Source organism: Glandiceps talaboti, chromosome 16 (genome assembly GCF_964340395.1).
Source record: "Glandiceps talaboti chromosome 16, keGlaTala1.1, whole genome shotgun sequence".
In the NCBI taxonomy this organism is placed as follows: Eukaryota; Metazoa; Hemichordata; class Enteropneusta; family Spengelidae; genus Glandiceps; species Glandiceps talaboti.
The window spans coordinates 10,435,972-10,460,571 of NC_135564.1; the positions used below are offsets into that span (position 1 = coordinate 10,435,972).

Here is a 24,600-nt window from a genome sequence, read left to right on the forward strand (position 1 = left end):
ATTTTAAATTAGTCTAAAACTACAAGTAATTTTATTTTATGGACTCTACTACATAAATAAAACACAATGGGCATATTTTATTGTCAATTTCTGTTTTATGTTCTTGAGAAAATATAATTATATGATTTAAATGCAAATGATTCCAAATAGCCTTTAGCTTAAACGTAACAAAATGACTGTTAATGTCAGATAAAAGGTCAGATATGGCAATCCTCAACAAAGGAATATGCCGCCATGAGTTGAGACTTAATTATAAGATCCTATTTTGTTGCAGTTTAGTTGTGTAATGGGTTGCTGATAACATATTGTCTGATTCTCAGAAGTCAAGAGACTATTGTACAGAGGGAGTATACAGTACATGAGATAGTCTTGTTGTATTAAAGCTGCACTGGCTGCATTACTGAAACATTTTTTGAAACTGTTTTGTTAGATATAATGATCGACTACTCATAATAATGAACAGTATAGAATCCCCTCGACATATTTGTGAGGTTATGTACACTTGATATAGTGGAAGAAATCCGATTAAATTATTTTTGCGTCCACACCTAAAAATCAGTGCCCCAATGCAATGGTGATTGCAACTTGTTACTGTACTACATATAGATAAAACTGACCTTTTATTTACATGTACAATGTCTAATTATTGGTATTCTAAAATTTTCTATGAATAATTATCTGATCATAAAATTGATATCCCAGTTACAGCTAGTGCAGCTTTAATAGGACAGTGGTTTACAATGATTTGATGTCTGTGCAAGTAATCTGTAGCAGAGTCAAGTTTGTTGTAGTCAGGCTAGGGAGTTACAGTTAGTTACAGGAATAGGGTTAGACTCCCTAGTATACACCTGATTTATATATATGGACATAACTCGTATTACAGTGACTGTCCATGTTTAAGAATGGCCCTCTTTATTTCTGTTTCTCATGACTCAACCAATCATGTATTTAGTGATTCTGATAAACAAATTTAACAGAATAATAACACCCTCTATGGCCATATTGGGGGGGGGGGGGGGGTGAAAAACAGCACCAATGGCAAGATTGTGATACTGAAAGCATAAAAAAAGTATCTGGGCGATCATTAGTCGTGCTTGCATATGGAGTCCTTTGAGACTCGATTCTAACAACTGTCCCTCCCTTCTTCTGGTGTTGAGGGTCATTCCAGTAATCTAGACCCATGCACCATCTACAAGCAGGACTAGGCGATCATCTATCACTGGAAATACAGATACAGCAATGGAATCATTCTTTGTTTAAGACCAACTTTTCCATAACTGCCAGTCAACTGTTTTTATATTCAAATGTTAATCCTAATTTTTTTTAAACATCAGACAGTGTAGAGGAACAAATATTGTATTTCACCCCCCCCCCCCCCCCTTTTTTAAATGTTAGATCTGGCTTAGGAAGTTATATAACAGATATTGCATTTATCTCAAGTGTTTCTTGAAATATAGTTTAACTGAGTCATGTGTCAGCTGTCACAGATGTTATTTTGTGTAATAATAAAACACCATTTAACTAGCAATAAAAATTCTGATAGCTTTACCATTAGTCTATAAATCTGCAATTAATTTGAGATAGACTTCAACAACATGGTACCATCTGCCATTCCTACAGCTTGACCTTTGACCTTTCTAGTGGAGTACAGGCCAAACAAACATACCAGAACACACACACAAATATCAGTTATTTCAATACTTTATTTTTCAATGTATTACAGCAATTATTTCAATAGTTTTTTATGTAAATTTCACAAAATACAATTCTTCGTCACACTAAGCATTACAGGACAATTTTACATCAATGTTTTTTTTTTAAAAAAAGAAGGCATTTATGCACTAACACAGAATTGTGATAATATCTCAAGAATCTGTACAATACATAGAGAAGATTCACTGCTGTGATAGTCAATTAAGTTTTTTTTTTCTAATATGGAGTTACAAACTCCTCAAAACATAATCTTAAAATTTACTTGCAGGGAAGCAAAATGAATTAATTTTCTTATGATCAAAACTGTTCAAATACACAAGGTATGTTTGTCAGCAAGTGGGGAAATTCATACTACCTGAAATTAAAATTTATGTAAAGCTAGGGGGTCCACTTATAATTATATTGCATCCTGGGTAAAATGTCGCTATGGTGGTACAGAATTTTCTTCTTCTTTTTCAGAATGGTCACTGTGACAGATTTGTAAGACAGTTTTAAATGACAGAAATTTTCACACACAATAACTTCTTTCTGTCAATGAAGAATACTGCATATTATGTTGGTTGAAGAAAATAGGTGAGAGAGGGGAGTGGGGGAGGAAAGGAGGGAAGGGTCAGGTTTGCATAGTCTGAGAAACCGTCTGGTGTAAACCATGATACAATGTATATCAATGTGAGCTTGAGTTGTAGGTTAGATAAATTTTACTATAATTTGAAGTTTGACTGAAAATCATACAAAATTTTGCATTTGGCAACATTTCTCCCATTCTCTCTTTCTCAGATACGGATACTCAAACCACTTAAAAATTTGCCTATAGTGGTCGTCCGAGATGAATGGTTGCACTCTTCGAACTAGACCAAAAAAATTTGTCAATGTTGGTACTCATATTTCACTAACCGTGTTTGTAGCAAGTGATAACAGGAGTACTCTCAATGACAACTCTTGTAATCTACTACCTCTGAACTAGAACATTTTGTCAGTTTGGCTTTCATTAGTTGGCATTTTATTGCTTCATTCCATTCACAAATTACTGCTGATAAAATGAAAGTGTATTGTGTGAGAAGCTTTTACTACTACGGCAATCAAGCTATCGGCAAACAATTGGCAAAAACTACAACTTATGCTACAAATGGACGTTGACGTAATTACATTCACAGTAGGGCGGTATCTAAAATAGCAAGTTTCCCTCAAGTGGCCACACATTCAACCTCATACGGTGTTTACACTATCTTGATTACAGGGTGATTGTATACACATAATCAAGACACCGCAATCACCCACTTGTGTAATCTACCACATGCAATAACAATGGTTTTAGTTTGTGTCGATCTTAGTTTTGCCGATAGCATGTTTTTCTTAGTAATAATTACTTTGGCACTTGAAGTAATAGTAAACTGAGTGATATCTATAAATGACTGAGTTGAACTCATAAAAAAGTTTACAATTCTTGGTATCTTCAATATCATTTTACCTATGCTAGAAGGTCAAAATAGAACAAGAAGGTCAAATTATTCTTATATGCACCTATAGTAATGCATGTGAAGTACATGGAGCAGAAGTTATGGTGTCGACCAACAAATCAAATGTTTTTGTTTTTTTATGATGCGCATAGGCATATTCTATTTCAGGTACCGAGACTTTGATTCCATTGTCTTCAAAAATGTCAAATCACTGATATGACAAGAGTGAGCTGTTATTGAGATATACATCAACTATTCACAACAAAGTCCAAACAAACTAAAAAATTTCAATTTTTACAAAGTTAGAAAAAATATTCCTTGAAATCATTCAGGCAATAAACCTATCGCAGAACTTTGCAGAATTAAAAATGGTAATCAAATGAAAAAAAAAGGCAAAAATTTGATTTTTTTTTCTTATCACATGTTTGCATATATTAATTTCATACTTTGCCTGAAAAAACAGTACAAGAAATTTTGTTACTTTTTTAAATCTGCTTGAGCGGTACATTATTACATCAATTTCATTTTTTCAAAATTGATGTTTCTTTCCTTCATTCAGTAATTCTTATCGATAAAATGCATACATATTCACAACTCATGGATATTATCCTTCCTTTGCATTTGAAGGTATTTCCTCCAGGAAAAAACAGAACTGCTTGAGTAATTTATTCAAATATATGCATAACTTTAATGTGTGACCCTTGACCCACCATGTTTGTTTGTTTGTTCACTACATCATAATTCTTCAAGTATCTACATACAGTAGACTGTAAGGTACGCCATGACGGGACACCCTCACACATCGTTCAACCCCTCTCATGTCTGTACCGAGCTGGCCACCCACCCTTCCTGCCATTTCCAACCAGAGCTGGTTAGACCCAATCACAGATAGGTACATAATGATAGGCATTTAGATACAGCCAGGAGAGAGAAGGCCGGTGAGGGTGGAGTAACACGATGTACCTTACAATCTAGTGTCTACACAAAAACGGTAAAATGAAACAACTAATGACAAAAGACCTACTTTATAAGATTTTCAAATGCATACAGACGATCTACGCCACTAAAATGTGGGACGGTCAGTTCAGATCTGTGTGAGCATACAGTAATAATCATTATACAATTTGGATCTCACTTGAAGGTTTACAGGATAAAACAAAACAAACAGAAAACACATATTTCTACTGTACCGCTAATGAACCCTACCCTGGTTTACTACAATACATCAATCATCTACACATCTAAAATTGAAGTTGTACTTTATTAGTTTGTAATCCATGCTATGTACAAGGTATTTCATTTCCTATACTGTTAAACAAACAAAACATTAGATACCTGCCTAAGGTCACATTCAACCTAGTCTGTAAGGTATGCCATGACGGGGCGCCCTCACACATCGGTCAAGAAGAGGCCGGTTCAACCTGGATTTATCTATTGCAGCATTGTAATGGAAGTCTACTAATTTTCAATGCTAGTGTTTTTAAATTTTGTAATTCGTTTTATGTTAAATCATCTTTTAAATACTGACACTGACCTCTGCTATTTTGATGGATATTTCTGATAATGAATTCTTGAATATTGGGTCGACTGAAAGGACAGTCCTCTTACAAGGATCTGAGTAACTAAGATTTGATTATTTGTGGCTAAGAACTATCTTGTCAGGCTGTTTACAACAGTGATTCGTTCAAGTTTAAAATTGATTTACACACTCCTCATTTACATATTCCCACGGTGCATCATTGAAGATGGCTGACAATGTCCCATGATGCATTATTCAAGATGGCCACTGCAGTTCCCTATTTGAGACACATACGTTGTAACAACCACAGATACATCTTCGAACATGAATAATTTTCCACAGGACACTAAAATTACCACAAAACCATTAAATTTTGGACATCTTGAACTTCTAGATCCTTGTATATGATCAACCAAAGCATTCTAAAGTGTAAGCCACAGACTTGGTTGCCTGGCTTGACAATATTGTTCGTCAATATTGTCCAGCCAGATAGCGAAGTCTCTGGGATATCTATTGTACTCCTATAAAATTTTTCTTTCTCAATTTCCTACTTAGATGGAAACACAGTGCACTACATTTATTCTATAAGTCTTATTCTACCTTATTGCCACTAAATACTAAACTTACTACAGCTCACTATCCTATATCTATTGCATCTCTATCTAAACTATCTACAGATTTTGTTGTAACCAACTGAGGACCATAGTCTCGTAGTGTTCGCTTGCTTCTGCTTGTCTAATTCCATGCCTTTCCATCGGATAAACCTGTCAAACAAAAACAAAAACAGAAACACATTAAATATTTTTGCATCGTTTTCGAACCCAAATCATAAAAAGACGGAAATCTGACAAAACGTATGGTTTTCAATAAATTCAATAATCCCTTTTTGACAGTAAAACTTTGGTAATGTCTGTGGTAATAAATTTGGGAAGAATTTGCAAAAATATTGAAGTTGAGTTGTGCTTTTTTTCATCACTCTCTTTAACTTTCCTGGGTTTGTAGAAGAATACACCCCATACACAATACATGTATAAGCAAAACACCCCATCTTTTGATCCAAAAAAGAGGGTGAGGGAAGGGTGGGGGGGGGGGTAATTCATACTAACATTAGGAGTATACTGGTTTTGATGTGAAAATAATATATTTTATGTCAAAGAAAACTTTCAATGTACAAACTTTGTATTCGAACGTCCCTGCATGTCAACTACTTGTATATTTTGAGTAGAAACACAATAGGTAAAGATATACAGTTATGATGTACTATTACTAAGTATCTACACTGTAGACATCTCCCCCCTCATTCTCACCCAGTCACCCCCCCCCCACCACCAGAACGTTGACAATAATTCTCCCCCTTACCTGTAATTGATACGGTTTGCAGGCTTTCACCAAAGCATTGATTAAAACAGTTGTATGGTGAAAGTGTACATTTTCATCAATCAATCCATGTACTATCAACAAACGGTTTTCTCTGTCAAACAAACAAATAGACAGTGTCATTTCAAATATCTGGGTGAGTTTCATTCAATATCTTACTATGTATAGTTATACCTACTTACCTACCTTCCCCACCTGCCTGCCTGCAAGCATGCAAACACATGAATGCTGCTTACACACACGCACACATACACACACACACCACACACACACATATACATACATGCACACATGCACACATACACACACACACACATACATACATACATACATACATACATACATACATACATACATACATACATACATGCATGCATGCACACACACACACACACACACACACACACACACACACACACACACACACACACACACACACATTTCAATACAGACACCAGAATGACACACAGCTACTTCACGACATAGATCAATTTACTGTGAAAGCAACAACCCTGTCTCATGACCAACTTGAAGATACATGTATTCACGCTTTGTACCCCACAGCATGACAACTTAATGCATTTCACAATGATATATCCCTCTTCTGATAATGGTATACTTTATCATGGTACACTGATAAAGTATAACGCAAAGTCACTAAGATACCATCACATTAAACTTCAAGGTCAAGTGTTCCAATCTAGTTCTTGTGAGGACAACCTTTCCATCATACAGTTTATCTCAAGGTCAGTTTATCTCTCACATCATAAACCTAACCAAATTGTAATTTTCAAATTTTCAATCTAACCTTAACACCTGACATCTGGATTACTCTCAATTACAGAGTATGGCTCCATGTGTGAATTACAAATCAGCTGTCAATGTCATGGTCCGATACACTTTCAATTTGGAACTGACTTTTAACGATGTTGACCTTGGAAACAAAGTATTGGAAGAACTGAACCTAAAACTATCATTATCACTAGAACTAAATTTGTAATTTGATAAGCTGAGAGCTTTGGACTGCAAAATGTCAGTCTTACTTTCCTAAAGTGTTTTGGCATGGGTTTTATAATTCTACTATCAGAGATTGGAAGACAGTAATACTTAGTTATTTGGCAGAGACAATTTGTAAAAACAGTCCCTCACGTATATATCAGCTAAGACAACTTGCAATGTATATTCATAAGGCATTTAGATTGAGAGAAAACTTTTCCATTTCATACTTTATGTTTATTCCTGACTCGTTTTCAGTTGTATTTTTTCATTCCATGTATGTATACGATCATTATACTTTTTGTCTTGCTTTATTTGTTTGTATATGTATTATGGCCTATAAATGCAAAATAAATAAATTTCAGAATTTCAGAATAATCATATTTTAGGGTGTCCTATATAGTCAGTCATAGTGGTGGATGGAAGAATAGTTTTAGTGTCTGGAGAAATTTGTAGATTATATTTACTCCTCTCAAATAAAACACTGTTAATACATCATTTGACATAATTGACATTTGACATTTTGCTAAATGTACTATTACCATGGAAAGCAAGCTATTGGCAAGCTAAGATAGACACAAACAAACTAGAAATACTGTTGTTGCATGTGATAGATTATACAAGTGGGTGATAGCTGTCCCTTGCTATTTGGATACAGTCAGCTTGTGATCAATATAGTGTAAACACTGGATGAGGTTGGAGTTCTACCACCAGAGGAAAACTTGTCATCAGAGACAATACACTACTGTGTGTAATTATACTCAATGTCCATTGATAGATTATGTTGCTGGGACATAGACAATAACAAGTTTACAATTGAATAGTCCAACGTCACATGCTGAAACAGACAGAGACAGACAGACAGACAGACGGACGGACGGACGGACGGATGGACGGACGGACGGACGGACGGACGGACGGACGGACGGACAGACAGACAGACAGAGACAGACAGACAGACAGACAGACAGACAGACAGACAGACAGACAGACAGAGATATGGACACGGGTCATTCCAATAGCCTCATCCAAAAATTTCAAAAACTCAACGATTGCAGGTTCACATAACATTTGGAAAATGATGGAAAACTTACTTATCGTCAATTTCAGCAGGAAATTACTAGAAAGATTAATTAATTAACTCTATTAGGCCAACCACCATAAATTAATCATATATGAAATTGATCCTGCTATAAAAGTGCATTTTAATTTACTATTACATTCCATTTACTAATTACATTTTCTCGTCATTAGTCTCATGGGAGTGTAGTATTTGAAAGGTGGATTAGACACATGGTGTGGAAAGTTATTTGACAATTAATTAGACGTCCTCAGAAAGTGTGTCAAACTTAGATTAGAAGCAAAGTGACAATTAGATAAAACTTTCATTTGTAATATATATTAATCAAAATAATTTGTAATGTGTTGATCTTTTGGGAAATGCTAGCTATGTCCTAGTGTTAGTTGAAGTAACTCTAAACTGCTGCCAAATTTGGGAAATGTTCACTTTAATACGTAGCATTTAGAAAAACTGTTTTTATCCATATTCTGTGTATATGTTTAATTAATAGTTGTGTGATTTTTAAAACATTTGGGGCATTTAAAATATTTTTGGAATTAGTTCTTTTTCAAAATTGACACCAAGAAAGGGTGGGTGGGGTATGGCTGGGAGAACAGACAGAGATGGGGTGAGGGTATGGCTGGGTGAATAGACATAGAAATGGGGTGGGATTTGGCTGGATGATGACAGAGATAGGGTGGGGTATGGCCGGGTGAACAGACATAGAAATGGGGTGGGTTATGGCTGGTGAACAAACATATAGATGGGATGGGGGTATGGCTGGGTGAACATACACAGAAATGGTGTTGGCTACGGCTGGTAAACAGACACACTGCAATATTACTAATTTGTCATCAAATTAATGAAGCCATGCCTAAACTAGGACATTACAGTTTGGTTTAATATAGCATTAAATTAACATATTTTTACCATGAGCAAGAAATTTTTTTTCGTTCAATACATCCTGTACTTGCATGATTTCAACACACCTAACATTTGAACATTACAGTTAATATTCGCAAAAATGGTCCCTTTCAATTCTTCTTTGAAATATGGGCATACAGACTAAGTTGTAATCTTTGCACAAATCGGGGACACATGTAGACAAGAGTACACAAATTGTAGATGATACAAATCAGTTTTATACTAGGGAGTCTAACCCTATCCATAGCCCTAAACCTGACTCCCTAGTTTAATTACAAATTTATAATATATATAGTTAGCCTACTCTTTGCTATGAAATATGTAAAATACTAGAATTGCCTACAGCAGTATTTTTACACATTGGCTCATTTCACACATATTATCCCTGCCCCCTCTGTGATTTTTCTGGAGGGACAACTTTTACGAGTGTCAGGCATTTTAAATCATCCAACAGATATCATAGAGATGATACAATATGAGATCACATTACAGACGGTACATTACAAATTTTTTACGACTTCTGATAAAAATTAATTGTGAGTACATGATTTATGATACCGGTAAGTGTCTGTGTTATTTCCATTCATAATTTGATGTACGTTTATAGCTATCACAGTATAGTACAGTAATATTTGGTATTTTACATCTAAACCAGGCTCCCTAGCTTGGACACAAAAGTGTATCTATTGCATAGTCTGTGCACTCGTCTACATTTTGGCCAGTGTTAAATTCTAGTATAGTATTTTTTATTTATATTTTTGTTTTTGCATTTTTTACCCCAACCCCTCATGGTGTGTGTGATTGTGTGTGTGTGTGTGATTGTGTGTGTGTGTGTGTGTGTGTGTGTGTGTGTGTGTGTGTGTGTGTGTGTGTGTGTGTGTGTGTGTGTGTGTGTGTGTGTGTGTGTGTGTGTGTGTGTGTGCAAACAAAGCCTAAATTCAGGACATAAAATATCAGGATCGTTAAAAAAAGTGATATGCATATTCCCCCTATACTACATAACATTTATGCTAGGTTTGATTGATATACTGACTCACATGTTAGAGAAATGGCTGCATACTGACTGATATACAGACATGAGTCATTTCTATAGTCTGTTTATGCATGCAAGCGATCTAAAAGGATACACTGTTCTCCTGAAAATTTTCACATGTGGGCTCAGAAAACAGCAACACATTCTTTAACATGTGTAAGTTTGATCTATCGATGATAAACATTTTTGGTCAACGCCTTCTTTAAGTTTTTTTGGCAGTTTGCTACAGGAAAGGAAAATCTTGGTCTGGTGGGAGTTTTGATACCATTTTATCATTGAATGAAATAATTTGGTGTATAGTGGACTATAGTCTGCATTTCATCAAGAGCACTCTTCGAAATTAAATGAGTGCTTGGGCCTGGGGCCCTCTTTAACACTTCGTTGATAGAAAACACAGGACTATGACAAATTTTTTCCTTGCCCTTGTCTTTTGTACATGGCTGTTTATCATATTGTTTGTGAGTAGAAATTAATATGTTATGGAAATGTATCATTACAGGTCAGAGACGAGGTTAAAATTGAAATACGATTTGAGCTTCTAATATCGTTTTCTATATATCACTGCAGGCAGTGCCACATGTGGGAATGATAAATAAAATCAGTTCAAGATGACTCAGTCCATTTTCTTACAGTTCAGAAAACAGCATATCATTATCGTCCTAAGTTTATTTTCTTTGATATAGTACTCTTCCCTTGATACACAGTATACTGCCCTCGCATGATTTGGGTTATGTGCTCACAAGAGGGCACTGTTCAATAAAATATACCACAACCATGTAAACTATCCATTTTTAATTTTACTATATAGTAGACATGACAATTTTATGATGTGATAAACCTTACAGATACTAAATCAGGATATATCTACTTTTTGGAGTTTCATCTCATTGGAGTACTGTTCAGGTTGCTAAAATTAATCTAAAATATGTGAACTAAATTCTCAGGATACCCATCGAATTTTATCACAACTGACTCATCAAAATTGTCTTCAGGAAATCAATGACACACAGCATTCAAATTGTGGCTACGTCAACAGAATTGCAAACATGTTCCATTTGAACTCTTCTACATGCTATCACATAGACTAAACGATTTCTCATTATTTACATATAAACTAGCATCGTGGAATGCAAACAACAACAAATACCTCAGTCTAGCTATCACACAGTCAAAGACACTGTAAACATGGAAATTTCGCTAAAGACTAATTTTCAATAACTTTGCTGGAACAAAATCCCGGCAAAATTAAGTAGTGATTAAAATTGCCTTTTTGTACATGAACACTGTACCAGGTTGGTAATTAGTACAAATTAGTCTTTGACAACTAAATGTAGCCGAAGACTGTAAGATCGCAAAATTTTCTAGTAGCAAAAAATATCTCGCTGTACAGTATAATCACCTCTAACAAATATGACACAGGTACACACATATACACAAACTGTAAGTGAGTGCAAACAACAGTGCAGTAAAGATCAGAAGCAATATTTCGTATTTTTAGAATCACCTTTGAAGAAACAAGAAATGGTGTCTAAATAAAATCTTGTCCACAACAAAGTACACACAAATTATGGAGTAATAAGTTTCATAATACTTCAGAGGGATCAAGGTTTTCTCGAAAGAGACACATTAGTCATCAGATACACTGCTGGTTACATTTCACATGTTACGGTTTCCACAAAGAAATACACAGAAAATGCTGGCATTATAGAAAGTCATTTCCATTAGAATCCTCTTTCTACCAAGGGGTTATTTGTTTGTACATAAAAAACTACATGTTAAGAAAAACAGGACTTTTATGCTGTACTGGAAAAATAACGGGAACAAATTCTAGGTATTTCACACAAAGTGTGCATATTTCACAAGTTTTATATATATGCATAAGACAAAAATACCAATACTTACTCATTAGGAAAATTGTTGATGTAGTTGATGACAGATCCTTCTTTATAACCCTGTGTGTTATTCTGTGGTGTATCCATGTATCTCTCTGTGTAACCGGTGTCATAAATATGCCATGATGTCACTGGAGCTCCTGCCACTGCAACCTGAAATCAGCAAGCAGGCCAAAGTTACACTTGTGGTCATTGTGGCGAGATGCATTCAAATTTCATCAATTATGATTTCTGAAGAGTATTAAGGAATTATGTGGCAAATGAGCACCCCTCTCCCCTCTTACAACGTAGTCAGAGCTAACCAGACCCTTGAGAAACAGCTCTCCTTCTGATCACCTCAGATATTAGTTCAGTTCAAACTCATCCTTTGGGTCTCAGCATGTGTGGTTTCAATCACAAATTAGATATAAATACACTTTTGAATCCTTGCAAGTAAATTGAACATGTAATATAGCAAAAATTTGCTCACTACCCACAAGAAGTTTATTGTCTCCATGTCTACATCAAAACAGTGACAACACTGTGATCTTACTTACTTTGAAGACATCAGGTCTCTGAGCAAGTCCCATGAGTGCTAAGTATCCACCATAAGACCAGCCATGGATAGCTACACGATTCAGATCTATGAATCCCTTATTGTTAGCTATCCACTGTAGACCTTCAACTTGGTCTGCTATCTCTACTGTACCCTACACAAAATACGATGAAAGTGCAAAATAAGACAAAAGGGAATGCAAAAGCAGCTACAGCTACCCCAGCATGGTACCGATATTTTTTTTAATGAAAGATAGTCATTGTGGGCGCTTCTCATACCCCTCCGCAAACAAGTGAAGGGGAACTGTGTGATAACTGTTCTACAACAAAATGTTGAATTTCAGTTTATTGACAATTTCATCCTGCATGTTCACGCCCACACTGGACATGGTGTGTGAAATCAAAATTAGAGAAGATGGCAGATAGCTCCTAGACATGTGTGGACGTTTACATTTAACAAACATCAGCAACACATTTATATATACATATATGAGCCATCTGTTGGCAACAGTAGGTGGGACTCTTTTGCTTTGATTTGCACTTCGCTATCTACCGTGTACATACAGTCGTAAGGGGGGGGGGGGATAATAAGGACACTCCAAGTGACGTATCTTACAGTCTACAGCATAGTCAAACCTCAACAAATCTACTGAAACTCATACTTACCATGCAGTGTTTTAACCTCGCTTCAAACTCTAGTCCTCTATTGCACGACCCTCTGCCATCTAGTACGACAACGACATAACCTAAGGATGCCAACGTATGCAGCCGAAGTAACTTGATACCTTTGTAAGAATTGGTAACCAGTTGTACTTGTGGGCCACCGTACACAAACACCACTGTAGGGTATTTCTTGCCTGGCTCTATGAGGTGAGGTTTGTATAGTAAACCATACACTGTATATCCACTGGATTCACTCAAATACTGGAAGATTTCTGGAGGTTGATAATGGTTGTATGTAGCTGTGGATGTAAGAAAATGAGAAAGACCCTTAAAGTATAAAAATATTGAGATTTACTCATGAAGGGCATACTTTATATGGTTTGGTGGCAATTCTGCCAAATACTAAAAGGTAATATTCTATTTACTAAAGCACTTGCTATTGACTGAACTCAAACCTGGGATTCTGGTAAAATACGTAAACAATTCAATGACATAATTTTGCATACATATACAATGTACTAAAATGAGGAAACCCCTATCATGCCATCAACTGTACTAACAGCACCAGAAGACAATTTTCAATACCATCAGAAGGCACACATTTTTATACTGGAAAAGCTAAATTAAGGTTTTATGCAAGTATTTTCACCTCATATATAGCACTAGAGGACATTACATCTTACCTGTCGGTTCTAGTGTCCCCACTGTGTGTGCTGAGAGAAGTACACCACTAGAGGGCAGTATTCTTACCTGCCGGTTCTAATAGTGTCCCCACTTTGTGTGCTGAGAGAACTATGCCACTAGAGGGCAGTATTCTTACCTGCCGGTTCTAACAATGTCCCCACTGTATGTGCTGATAGAGATATGCCACTAGAGGGCAGTATGTCTTACCTGCCAGTTCTAATAGTGTCCCCACTGTATGTGCTGAGAGAAGTATGCCACTAGAGGGCAGTATTCTCACCTGCCGGTTCTAATAGTGTCCCCACTGTATGTGCTGAGAGAAGTATGCCACTAGAGGGCAGTATTCTTACCTGCCGGTTCTAACAATGTCCCCACTGTATGTGCTGATAGAGATATGCCACTAGAGGGCAGTATGTCTTACCTGCCGGTTCTAACAATGTCCCCACTGTATGTGCTGATAGAGATATGCCACTAGAGGGCAGTATGTCTTACCTGCCGGTTCTAATAGTGTCCCCACTGTGTGTGCGGATAGTTGACCATCTAACTGGATAATTTTGTAAACTTTAGCTGCTGGTGGACTGGATATACTACTAAATACACTAACAAATGAATTACAATCCTGTGCAGAAGGACAAAAAAATCAAAATTTTCATTATCAAGGTCAAAAGAAACATACTAAATAAAAGCAGTAGTTATCACCTCAGAGTTTTGTTTCAGAAAGATGATTATTGAAACTATGGAGAAACATTCACTAAATGTATCAGTACCAAAGTTTTGTTACGACAATCTACTTGAGTTCCTCAAGTATGTTACCAGGGTTACTGAACAAAATCATGGCAATCTATGCAAGTTTTATCAGAGTAAAATATACTATTATCATATACCCCTGTATCACTTCCTGTGTAATGCAATGCAGAGCGCATGCATCAAACCTGTGCAGTAATTTTCCATATCAAGCCCTGGTAAACTTTGCCCAAATATGGCAAGTGGTGTGTTTGTCAATATCTGTTCACTCTGGCTTTTTTTCCATGTCAACATCTTTATTTTTATGCATAAAATAACGTCTTACACTCAAATCATGTGATTATGTGATTTAAATGATGTTTCTGTGCCACACCATGGGGGTATATGAGAAAACCTTTACAGTCCAGTTGTGGGTTTTTCAGACTTTGGTAGTACGTGTATACGGCTCACGGGCCCTCCTAAAGTCGAACCCTTCCACCATACCACCTTGTCAGTAAAACCGTATCTAGACCATAAAGTTTACTGCTGAATCTATACATTGTATTTTGTTATGACAATTCAATGTTTACGTATTCATATCTTTTTCCCCTGATCGGATGCATATATGACTTACCCCACTCATCTCAATGGTATGTGAGTAGCCTGGTTCTGTCAAACGTACTGGGTTTGATGGCCTGCTGTAGGACACCACATACCTATAATGCAAAAGGTGTATGAATGACATCGCCAAGTGAAAAACTGAACTTGTGAAGACAATGATCATGGACAGTTTTTACTATTCATACGTAAGAAAACCAAAAAACAGCAACTCTACAGTTGCTACAAGACATGATTTTTTTTCCTTGTTAGTCTGTCGTCGTTATAATTGTTGGCGATGGCCAAAATGTTAATGCATCATGTATCTGTTACACAATGTTAAATGGTAAATAAATAAACAAATAAACTTCAAATTTGGCTAGTTCTTGATAATGATCAGCAGCTTTTCAAAGGGAAACAAAAACATACAGCTTTCCAGCAAACACCAACAACCAAGTGTAATAAAGGCGAGTAAATTCTGTAATGATAAAAAGCGCCCTCTTTGACAAGATTGGTTGATCTTTTGTTTTTACTATTTCCAGCACTACTAATATTATATACATCAATCTCCACTGTTTATATTATTAGTACTTACAAGTGTTCCTCTAGCGGTGTGTCATGTAGTCCAATATAATACAATAATTGTTTCACTTCATCCACCCAAATCTGAAGAAAAAAAAAATATTTAAACAGCTCATAAAAACTTGTCAAATTTTTGTATCATTATAATTTCACCTGAATACAGTATATTTTAATATATATGAAGAACTACTCCATAACAGGTATAAACCTATCTTATGGCTCTTTAAAGTTGTCGTGGCCCTCATTTTGATAATGGTGAAAAAAAGGTCACACACAGAGTGAGAAACTTGTAGAATTGACCACACAAAGGACGTACTGACTACTAAAAAAACAAACGTACATGCAACTATGTTTTAGGTTTGTATTCTGGAACTTCTCAACACCGACAAAATGATGCTTTCCAGTTTCACAATATATGAGACATAAACTGTCACGTTACCATCATGTAATCATGATCATTAGATGAACAAAACAAAAAATACTTGGGAAATAACATCTACATATCAGAATGGAACAATGTACCTCTTTTCCTCCTACCACTGAGTTGTTTGGTGTGACAGCTAGACATTTCAATACCCTGGCATGTAAAAAACCTGCAATGAGACAAAAGAAAACAAGTGATTTTCTGTTTGAATGAGCTGCTGTGTTTTGTTTTCCATGTGCAGCATGTGTAAACTGTCCAAAAAAGGGCCAGGTCACCCTGGCCAAACAATAAGAAAATGTTTTGTCTAATGAATGCACCTCTTTTTAATACACTACTTATAGTCCCTAGAGAACTGATAGAGGGCGATATTCTTGTAAATGATCTGTTATACACTACTTATGGTTCTGTCTCCACTGAACTGATAGACAGAGCATTTGTTCTGAATAACCTGTTTTTCAATATTAATGATTCTATCACCACTGAACTGACAGAATGCGCTATTTTTGTTTTTCACAGACTTATACTTCTGTTCCCATTGAACTGATAGAGGGCGCTATTATGTTTCCCATTACTTACTATTCTGTCTGTCACTGATTTCTATGAATGGGTCAGGTACTCCATTGATAGTATATGATGACTGCAGTGATGAGGTGACGTAGTAAAGCTGCTGGTGTCCAGTCTTCTCACTGGACCAAATGAAACTAATTTCAGTCTCAGTAGTTTGGGGAAAGAAGTGCAGGTGATCATGGACCTTTCGGTAAAGAATACACAAAATACAACTTTTAGAACCAAATTCTGTGATTGTAGCAGTATCAGTCAGAAAGCCATGATGTTATTAACTAAATAAGCGATATTGATTAATACGAGAATGAATATTCATGGAACTCTGGGTTCATACTGAGTATTGAAAATTTCTACTCAGAAAAATATTAGGAAATGATCTCTAATTCTTGTTGCCTGCAATAGCATTTTACCTCAAGCTAGGGGGTCAAAATAGAACAAGGTCGATTTATTCATACACGCCCCTATAGTAATGCATGTGAAGCACATGGAGCAGAAGTTATGATGTTAACCAAGAAAACAAATAGTGTTATCTTTATGACAAACCTAGGTGGTAGAATTCTATTACAGGTACTAAGAATTACTGCCCAAATAATGGGTGTTTGTACAAGGGAAGGGTGGATAAAATCCTGATATATGTTGACTTACATTGATCCAGACATCAGACTCTTCTTCATAAATGACCTGTATTTGGTGCTCTGTCAGTGGAGTAGTTTTGATATCAATGTCGCCCTCTACAGGTACAAAACACTGTACAGGAATCAGTGCTAACACCATCTTCTGTTGGTTTCTACTCAGCAGCTCTGCCCAGACACTGTGAGGGGAAGAAAATGGAGAAACAATATTTGATTCATCTTTGTTTAGTTCATTAGTATTGAGTGGCAGGACACAAAATGAGTGAAACATTCATTACTCTACATAGTACCTTCCCTAGCTTGTCCTTAATGGTACATTTGACTGATCACTTCCAGGGATGTATGCTAACAGGGCATATCAACAGCACTTACACAATTTTTGGTTTAACTTTAAAGTACTAAATGTTTTCACAAAAACAAAGAACTTTTGGATATATTTCAACAATTGGATGAAACACTGTAATGCCCTCTATGTCAATGTACCAGTATCAAAGCAAAACTTAAAAAAAATTAAAATCACAACTTACTATTTTCCTTCACATGTCCATCCACACCTTACTGTGTATTCTGGTAACCATGGAAACACACTATAAAGTGGCTCAGGTAAATATTTGTCAACAACAGGACCAATCTGGTCAAAACAAGAAATATTAAATTTTACAATATCGATTACAGTGTTTCAATATTTTATAACACACAATTAGAAATATCATATTCTGGTATATCTATAAGCATTACTCCATGATTTCCAATTTTTCGTTCTAAATAATGCACTTTGTGGACTTTCATAAAGACTCTCAGCTCTGTCAGGTGTATTGCATGAAATATGCATTTTCTCCATTCCACATGGAAATCATTGTAATGCAAGGATCCTGTTACAACTCAGCTCTAACTTGTATAAGATCCATTCTAACTAGATATGAGTCTTGTTAGTTATAGCTCATCAGGGCATAGCTGGGAATAAAGTGTATGTATATTTGATTTACCTTGCCATCTCGTTCTATTGTAATTTCAAGAAGTTTCAGACTACACACTGCATTATTAGTTCCTGGATCAAATAGACAAAAAAACCCATCAATATTAGGCAAAAAAGAAAGAACGAAACTGTTTCTGGTCATCACGCGCATCACTTAAATACCCTTGTGTCGGTCTTTTTATTCTTGTTTGTCTAGCCCATGCAGTCTGTAGATCTGGGGTGGGGGTTGGGGGGTGGGGGAACACAAAAATAACCCTCCCTACTTCAGTGAAGACAATTGCAGAACCAATCATGGACAAGCAAATGAGAACTGCCCAACATACACACTTGCTCTAAAGTACTAAATAAAAAGACCAGTATCTTCCATAAAGGGTCAATTGAATGACAGGTTTGTCGAGAATTAAAAAAAAAAAATAATTGTGTCATCGCACCACTTTTGACAAAAATATGAAACAACCCTTTTTTGGCCTTACATAACTTGCACAAATTATCAAAATATTGCATAAAACACCAAAACTCCTAAACATAATCATACTTGTATCTTTAAATAATCTCTCATAATATCCAAACATCATTGCAGCCCAGGATGTTAACTTTTTGAGCAAAATTTTTTTAGGATCAATCTGCTCCTGAAGTTTAAATTTTGGGAGCAAAATGTTAGTAACTGACCTGCTCTTGGATACCTATATTCATCTACATCTTTATCACCACCACCTGGTGACGTGATATGTAAGATTTCTACATCACTCTCATCGACTTCTTCATAAAGGATTCTGATAGTCTGTGATCCGTCGTCATTGGTTACTGAGCCTGGTTGCCACCAGTAACCAGTGTACCTATCAAATTCTTCTTGTACTATATAGGATGCTACTCCAGCACTCTTGGGATCCTCTGCTAATTTGGCACCTGTATGATTAATAAAATTTATACTATTTAGTAAGGCCCTGTACAATTAATACAATTCAATCTATTTATTCTGGTTTGCAAGACTCGTCTAAGAAAAACTCATGAAAAAGTTGTGATTTTGAACATTGTACTTGGTATTGTGAACACCACAGAACTTAAGACATAGATGTTCAATATTGTGACATAAAGGGACCAGAGAATAAACTCTGTATTTTATGTTTGAACACATACATCTTGGTATAAAATGCAAACAATGCCTTATATAATTCTCTGATGCTGTAGTAACCATACACTGGAACAAATGTAGTTGTAAATCATCAAGTATGTTTCCAAACTAGCTGTGAATAGTTTTTTTCTCTCTGAAATGTAGAGTACGAGAAATTGGCATTGTTATAGAGGAGTTTTTACAATGTTTCAACGCTTACAATTAATACTATTATTGAGTTTATTGACGTGTATCCTGTTCTTAACATATTCCACGATTCAAGGCATTTGAATTGAACAGACTTTTATCTTATGTAAATATTAGCAGTTTTTGATAAAATTCAGTGAATAAATAAGTTTGAGAGCCTTCTCTAATCTGTTCATACATGTCTACATCATGTATGTATAACTAGAAAACAGAAGCTTTCACAATAGGTTTGAACATGTTTGACCTGGATACCCAAATATGGATATAATTAACTTTATGCAAATTTTATGCAAATCATAATTTTTTTCATATACAGGATCCATATGGTGCAAAATTCCATGCTTGACAGTTCACAATTTGCAACCTGCAAACATCTGGAGACCAAAACAGACTTATTCCAGAAGTGCACAACAATCAAAGTTCTATAAAAATGACATAAACAACAGCTCAAACATCAGTTTTGAACACTTCTGTTCTGAAAGACTAAGTGTACTCTCCCGACTGCAATCAATCATGAATTGCTGTCTATCAGCAATAGAAATCAAATCTAACTTAAGGGGACCTAATGTGTAACCAACACTCCTTAGTTTGATTATAAAAGTATGACTTTTGTATGTATATATTTTCAAAATGTTCTAATTAATTTCCATATTTCACAGGTCTTGTTTTAATTCTTAAAAAATTATATGAAAACAAATTGTATCTTGCCAGAATTAATGACAAGTTGGACGTCCATCTCAGAAAGTGGTGTCCATCTATTGACTATGTAAACTGATTACATTTTGTATTTTGGTCAAAACTGATTTAATGAACAAATTTCTTTGTATGTATGTATTCTGTGTATTTCTATTTTTTGTTGTTGTGTTACCTAAATGTATATAAAGCAATAGACATATTTAAAAAACTATGGCTTTAGTATGTTGGTTCTACAAAAATCCAGTTTTGCTAAACAAAGCATTCATTACTAAGCTATACATACAACCTACTCTGTATGATGAGTTCTGAATGGGTGAACCACAAAGTTTCAGTAAAAACAGACTGGACTGAACTTTAGGTTTGGTAAATTGCTCTCAATCTGCTGTATATTGTTTACTTTGCCATTCAAGATTATAACAATGAGTGTGCACAGATAAATTAATGTCAGCTGTCACCAAAGATAACTTGATAAGATTAACATCTGTACAGTATATAACATGACAAACAGAGACCACACTAGCTGTATAAATGTAATCGATATTTGTGTATTAACTCACTGCATACAACTGTGGCTGATACTACTTTGCTTGCAGCATATAGTAGACATTATCCTTGCAAGCTAGCTGTTAGAATCACATATTCACAATCAGGACACACCTACCATTGCCCTTGTGTACGTAGGTTAGTCTTTTCTCATCTCCAGTGTCAATGTTTGCAATCCATAGATCGTTATTATTGATGAAGGCTATGATGCTGTTGTTGCTAGGACACAGCTCTGCATCCATTCTAGGCCCATCACAATGACTTCCGATTTCATCTGGGAAAACTGGTTGGTTCTATAAATTTGAAGATGTAAATATGGTGAGACATGGAAAAAAGAAGATAGAGGTGTGACATGACTGAGAGGAGAAAGTGGGTTTGGAAGAGGGATGGAGATAAAAAATGAGGGACAACAAAGACAGAAATAAAGAAAAGCAGATGCAGAGAAAAACAGATAAGATGCACTGAATAATGTAGAGAGAGAGAGAGAGAGAGAGAGAGAGAGAGAGAGAGAGAGAGAGAGAGAGAGAGAGAGAGAGAGAGAGAGAGAGAGAGAGAGAGAGAGAGAGAGAGAGAGAGAGAGAGAGAGAGAGAGAGAGAGAGAAAGAGAGAGAGAGAGAGAGAGAGAGAGCGAGAGACAGAGACAGAGACAGAGACAGAGACAGAGACAGAGACAGAGAGAGAGAGAGATAGAGAGAGAGATATGCAGACTACTTATAATAATACAAGTCAGAATGAAAGAGACATAATTTCAAACACTTTCAATGATCTACATGCAAAGTATAAATATAAAGTCAATAAAACCTTGAATATCTATGGTCAACAATTTAGAAGTATATGCAAAGATAAAGACTGACCTCTAACCCTGGATCTGTGCATGTAAATAAACTACTACAAGCTGGGAAGACAAATCGACCAGATTTCAATGCAACATCATACGACGTAATCCCAAATGCTCCCATCCTCTTCCTTTCCCTCAGTAATTGTTCTTCCTTGGAAAACATTCCTAAATGAGGAGTGGCTTGAAATGATTCCAGCATTGGATGCCAAGCCAACTGTCCATCCCCTGTTTCCATGGAATTAGCATTCTGTATGTCAGTATACAGTAAAGTATTTTCTCTACCAGATGAATACACCCCAAGGAAGTACAAACGTTCCACTGGACCATTCTCAGTGTCAATATTCCGAAAAACAAATTCTAGCGGTACTTTATTTGCCAACGATGTTTGCATACGCCGGGTTTCTTTGACCGCAGCTCTCAGTTCTTGCCAAGACTTCTTTGTAGGGTTAGATGACTTTGGTGCTTCAAATACTCCTGGTTCAGACATGGCTGCTTGCATACCTGGCCCTGTTGCCATGGTAAGTCTTGATACTTCCAAAAAATTACACTTTACAAAGGCATAGTTTCAATATGCATTTATGCTATCAATTACAAGTCTCTATCAATTTCCCTTTGATTGGAAAGTTGCAGTCTTCTTCAAAACATAAACTTCGATCTAGAAGGAAAAGATATAAATTTTATATATATTTGTTCATAAAAATGCATTGATGATGATATTTTTATTTGATCACTGAAAACTGACACATTGTTACTTTACATGATACTTTCTCAACTTATTTTAATTTCAAAGTAAATAAGTATCGTTCTATAATCAAACTGAATTCTCTGTGTGGGAAGCAATTTATTGGTGTACATTGCTAATCACCTTTCCAAGAAATCCAGGCCTTCCCTGTGAAAAAAATATTTCACTTTTATGTCCATTATGATCTGTTGTCTTTATATATACAAGTATAACACATCTACATCTGACTATAAATCAATATGCTAATGAAGTTATGACACATAGGAAGATAAAGGAGGCTTAGAGATGAAGTCACCATCTTGGGTTTCATAAATGTTCAATATCCCAATTTGTTATTTTTGAAATTCTGTCACTGGGCTTTGGTCAAACAGAGTTTAATGTTATCCTAGGTGCCCATATCATATATGAAAATTAATTTTACCATAAAATCGTCAATGCCTTTATTCATTTTTTTAGAATTCCAATTTCACTATAAATGATCATTTTTAGTGGTGTTTTGATGTTGGTTGGATATTAGTAGAAGTGCCATTTTGTCCATATCATTCACAGGCTGCTATTTGCTATTCATGTCTATCTACATCATCGTAAAACACAGCCTCTATAGTTTTCTACATGAGTGCCCATCCTGTAATCTTTGTTAGATTTTCTGTACAGGCAGTGGCAAAGAGTAAACAATAAGGGAAACTTGTATTTATAGACAACAAAATTTTGAAACTATAAACTAAACCACAGTTGACAAAGGTAATTATAGATTCAGTAATTTTCAAAAAAAAAGGCTAAGCATTGCATAGACAGTACTAAATGTTTCTAATTCTGAAATTCTGTCCCCTTAGTATCCCTTCTAATTGTGTACAATTAAGTCCAACTGTGATATTAAATAAAGTGTGTTGTCTGTCAACGACATCACAACATGTACCTTCTCTATCAACACTACCAAAAACAATGAAGATATTGAATCTCATGTCAGTTCAAGTCCTGTTAAAAATAGAATGTTCTTTTGTCTATAAGGTTTAATAATACCCTGAGTGACAGTCCTGCTTGTATATGGAGTAAGTCCTGCAATGAGACAGCCAGAAAAACCTGTCCAAACTACAGGTTGCTTTGTATCATGTGATTCATCAGTACAATGCCATACTTTTGATTTATGACAGGGTGGATTTGGAAATTTACTGCAATCATTCACACCAAACAACAAAGGTCTGGGTATTTACTTTTGATATCATTTTGTGGCTGTAATATATCAAATTTTCAAGATACCGACAATAAATATACTTTCCCTAAATTCAAGATTTATAGTCGATTATGCAAATATATTATGCTATACAGCTTAGTCAACTGTCTGTGTATTTTTACTACTAGTTACGTATAGTATATGATTATAAAGAAAGTTTGATCTGAAATCTGTACCAGACAAAAGGCGTGGGTATTTGACATTTTTATACATTTGGAGTGGTGAGGAGGGAGGTTGGCTTAGCTTATAGTCAATATTCCCTATAAATAACAAGATACACTTTGCTGTGCAGTGCCTACATTTTAGGTCGATCGGCTGCTAGGAAGGTGTACATTTGTCATGTCTTAAAGTGAGGATTTTTTTGTCTATATAGACTATATCAAACTATGGACAAAGGTACCGTACCAATTGTCAGAAACGATGAAACACGGGAAAATATCCCACGTTACCATAATTCACCAAATCCTTCAATTACAGACAAATGTGAGATTGACATTTAAAATGGATAGGAAGTCATGCACCGGGTATGACTGGAACATGAGTCATCTAATCAACTCGTACATCAAAGTCGAAGTTGTGAAATATCATCATGGGTGTCTTCTGGCTGTATCAGTAATCACGAAACAGTGGACAAATATGCATTAAAATTGCGACTTACATGATAATTTATCCGTGTACCGCCGAGCAATTGACAAAGACAGTTGAAACAACCGCTTCGATGCTCAGCTGTAAAACTTTCAATGGGAATGTAAACTTCCAACACTGTACTGAAATGAACCGAGGTCAAAGATGGCGATTGCTGTCGTAAATTTCCCACAATTCCTCTAAATATTGCCCCGAAAATTTTTATTGAAACCGTGATAAATATACTTCACAGTCATCTTC

The 24,600-nt window shown here is 35.7% G+C and overlaps 1 protein-coding gene across 1 annotated transcript; it reads right to left on the reverse strand.

The window, feature by feature from the left end:
• Positions 1-1,727: 1,727 nt before the first annotated feature.
• LOC144447053 (dipeptidyl peptidase 9-like) lies at positions 1,728-24,487 on the reverse strand. Its single transcript, XM_078136934.1, has 17 exons — positions 24,374-24,487; positions 21,759-22,397; positions 21,023-21,197; positions 19,017-19,253; positions 18,358-18,419; positions 17,899-18,002; positions 17,385-17,550; positions 16,752-16,926; positions 16,274-16,344; positions 15,765-15,835; positions 15,207-15,288; positions 14,342-14,468; positions 13,172-13,467; positions 12,508-12,660; positions 11,982-12,124; positions 6,049-6,160; positions 1,728-5,453 (listed from the first exon to the last, which is right to left on the reverse strand). The coding sequence occupies exons 2-17, from the start codon at positions 22,257-22,259 to the stop codon at positions 5,361-5,363; spliced, it is 2,568 nt and encodes an 855-aa protein (XP_077993060.1). The 5' UTR covers positions 22,260-22,397; positions 24,374-24,487; the 3' UTR covers positions 1,728-5,360.
• Positions 24,488-24,600: the final 113 nt, after the last annotated feature.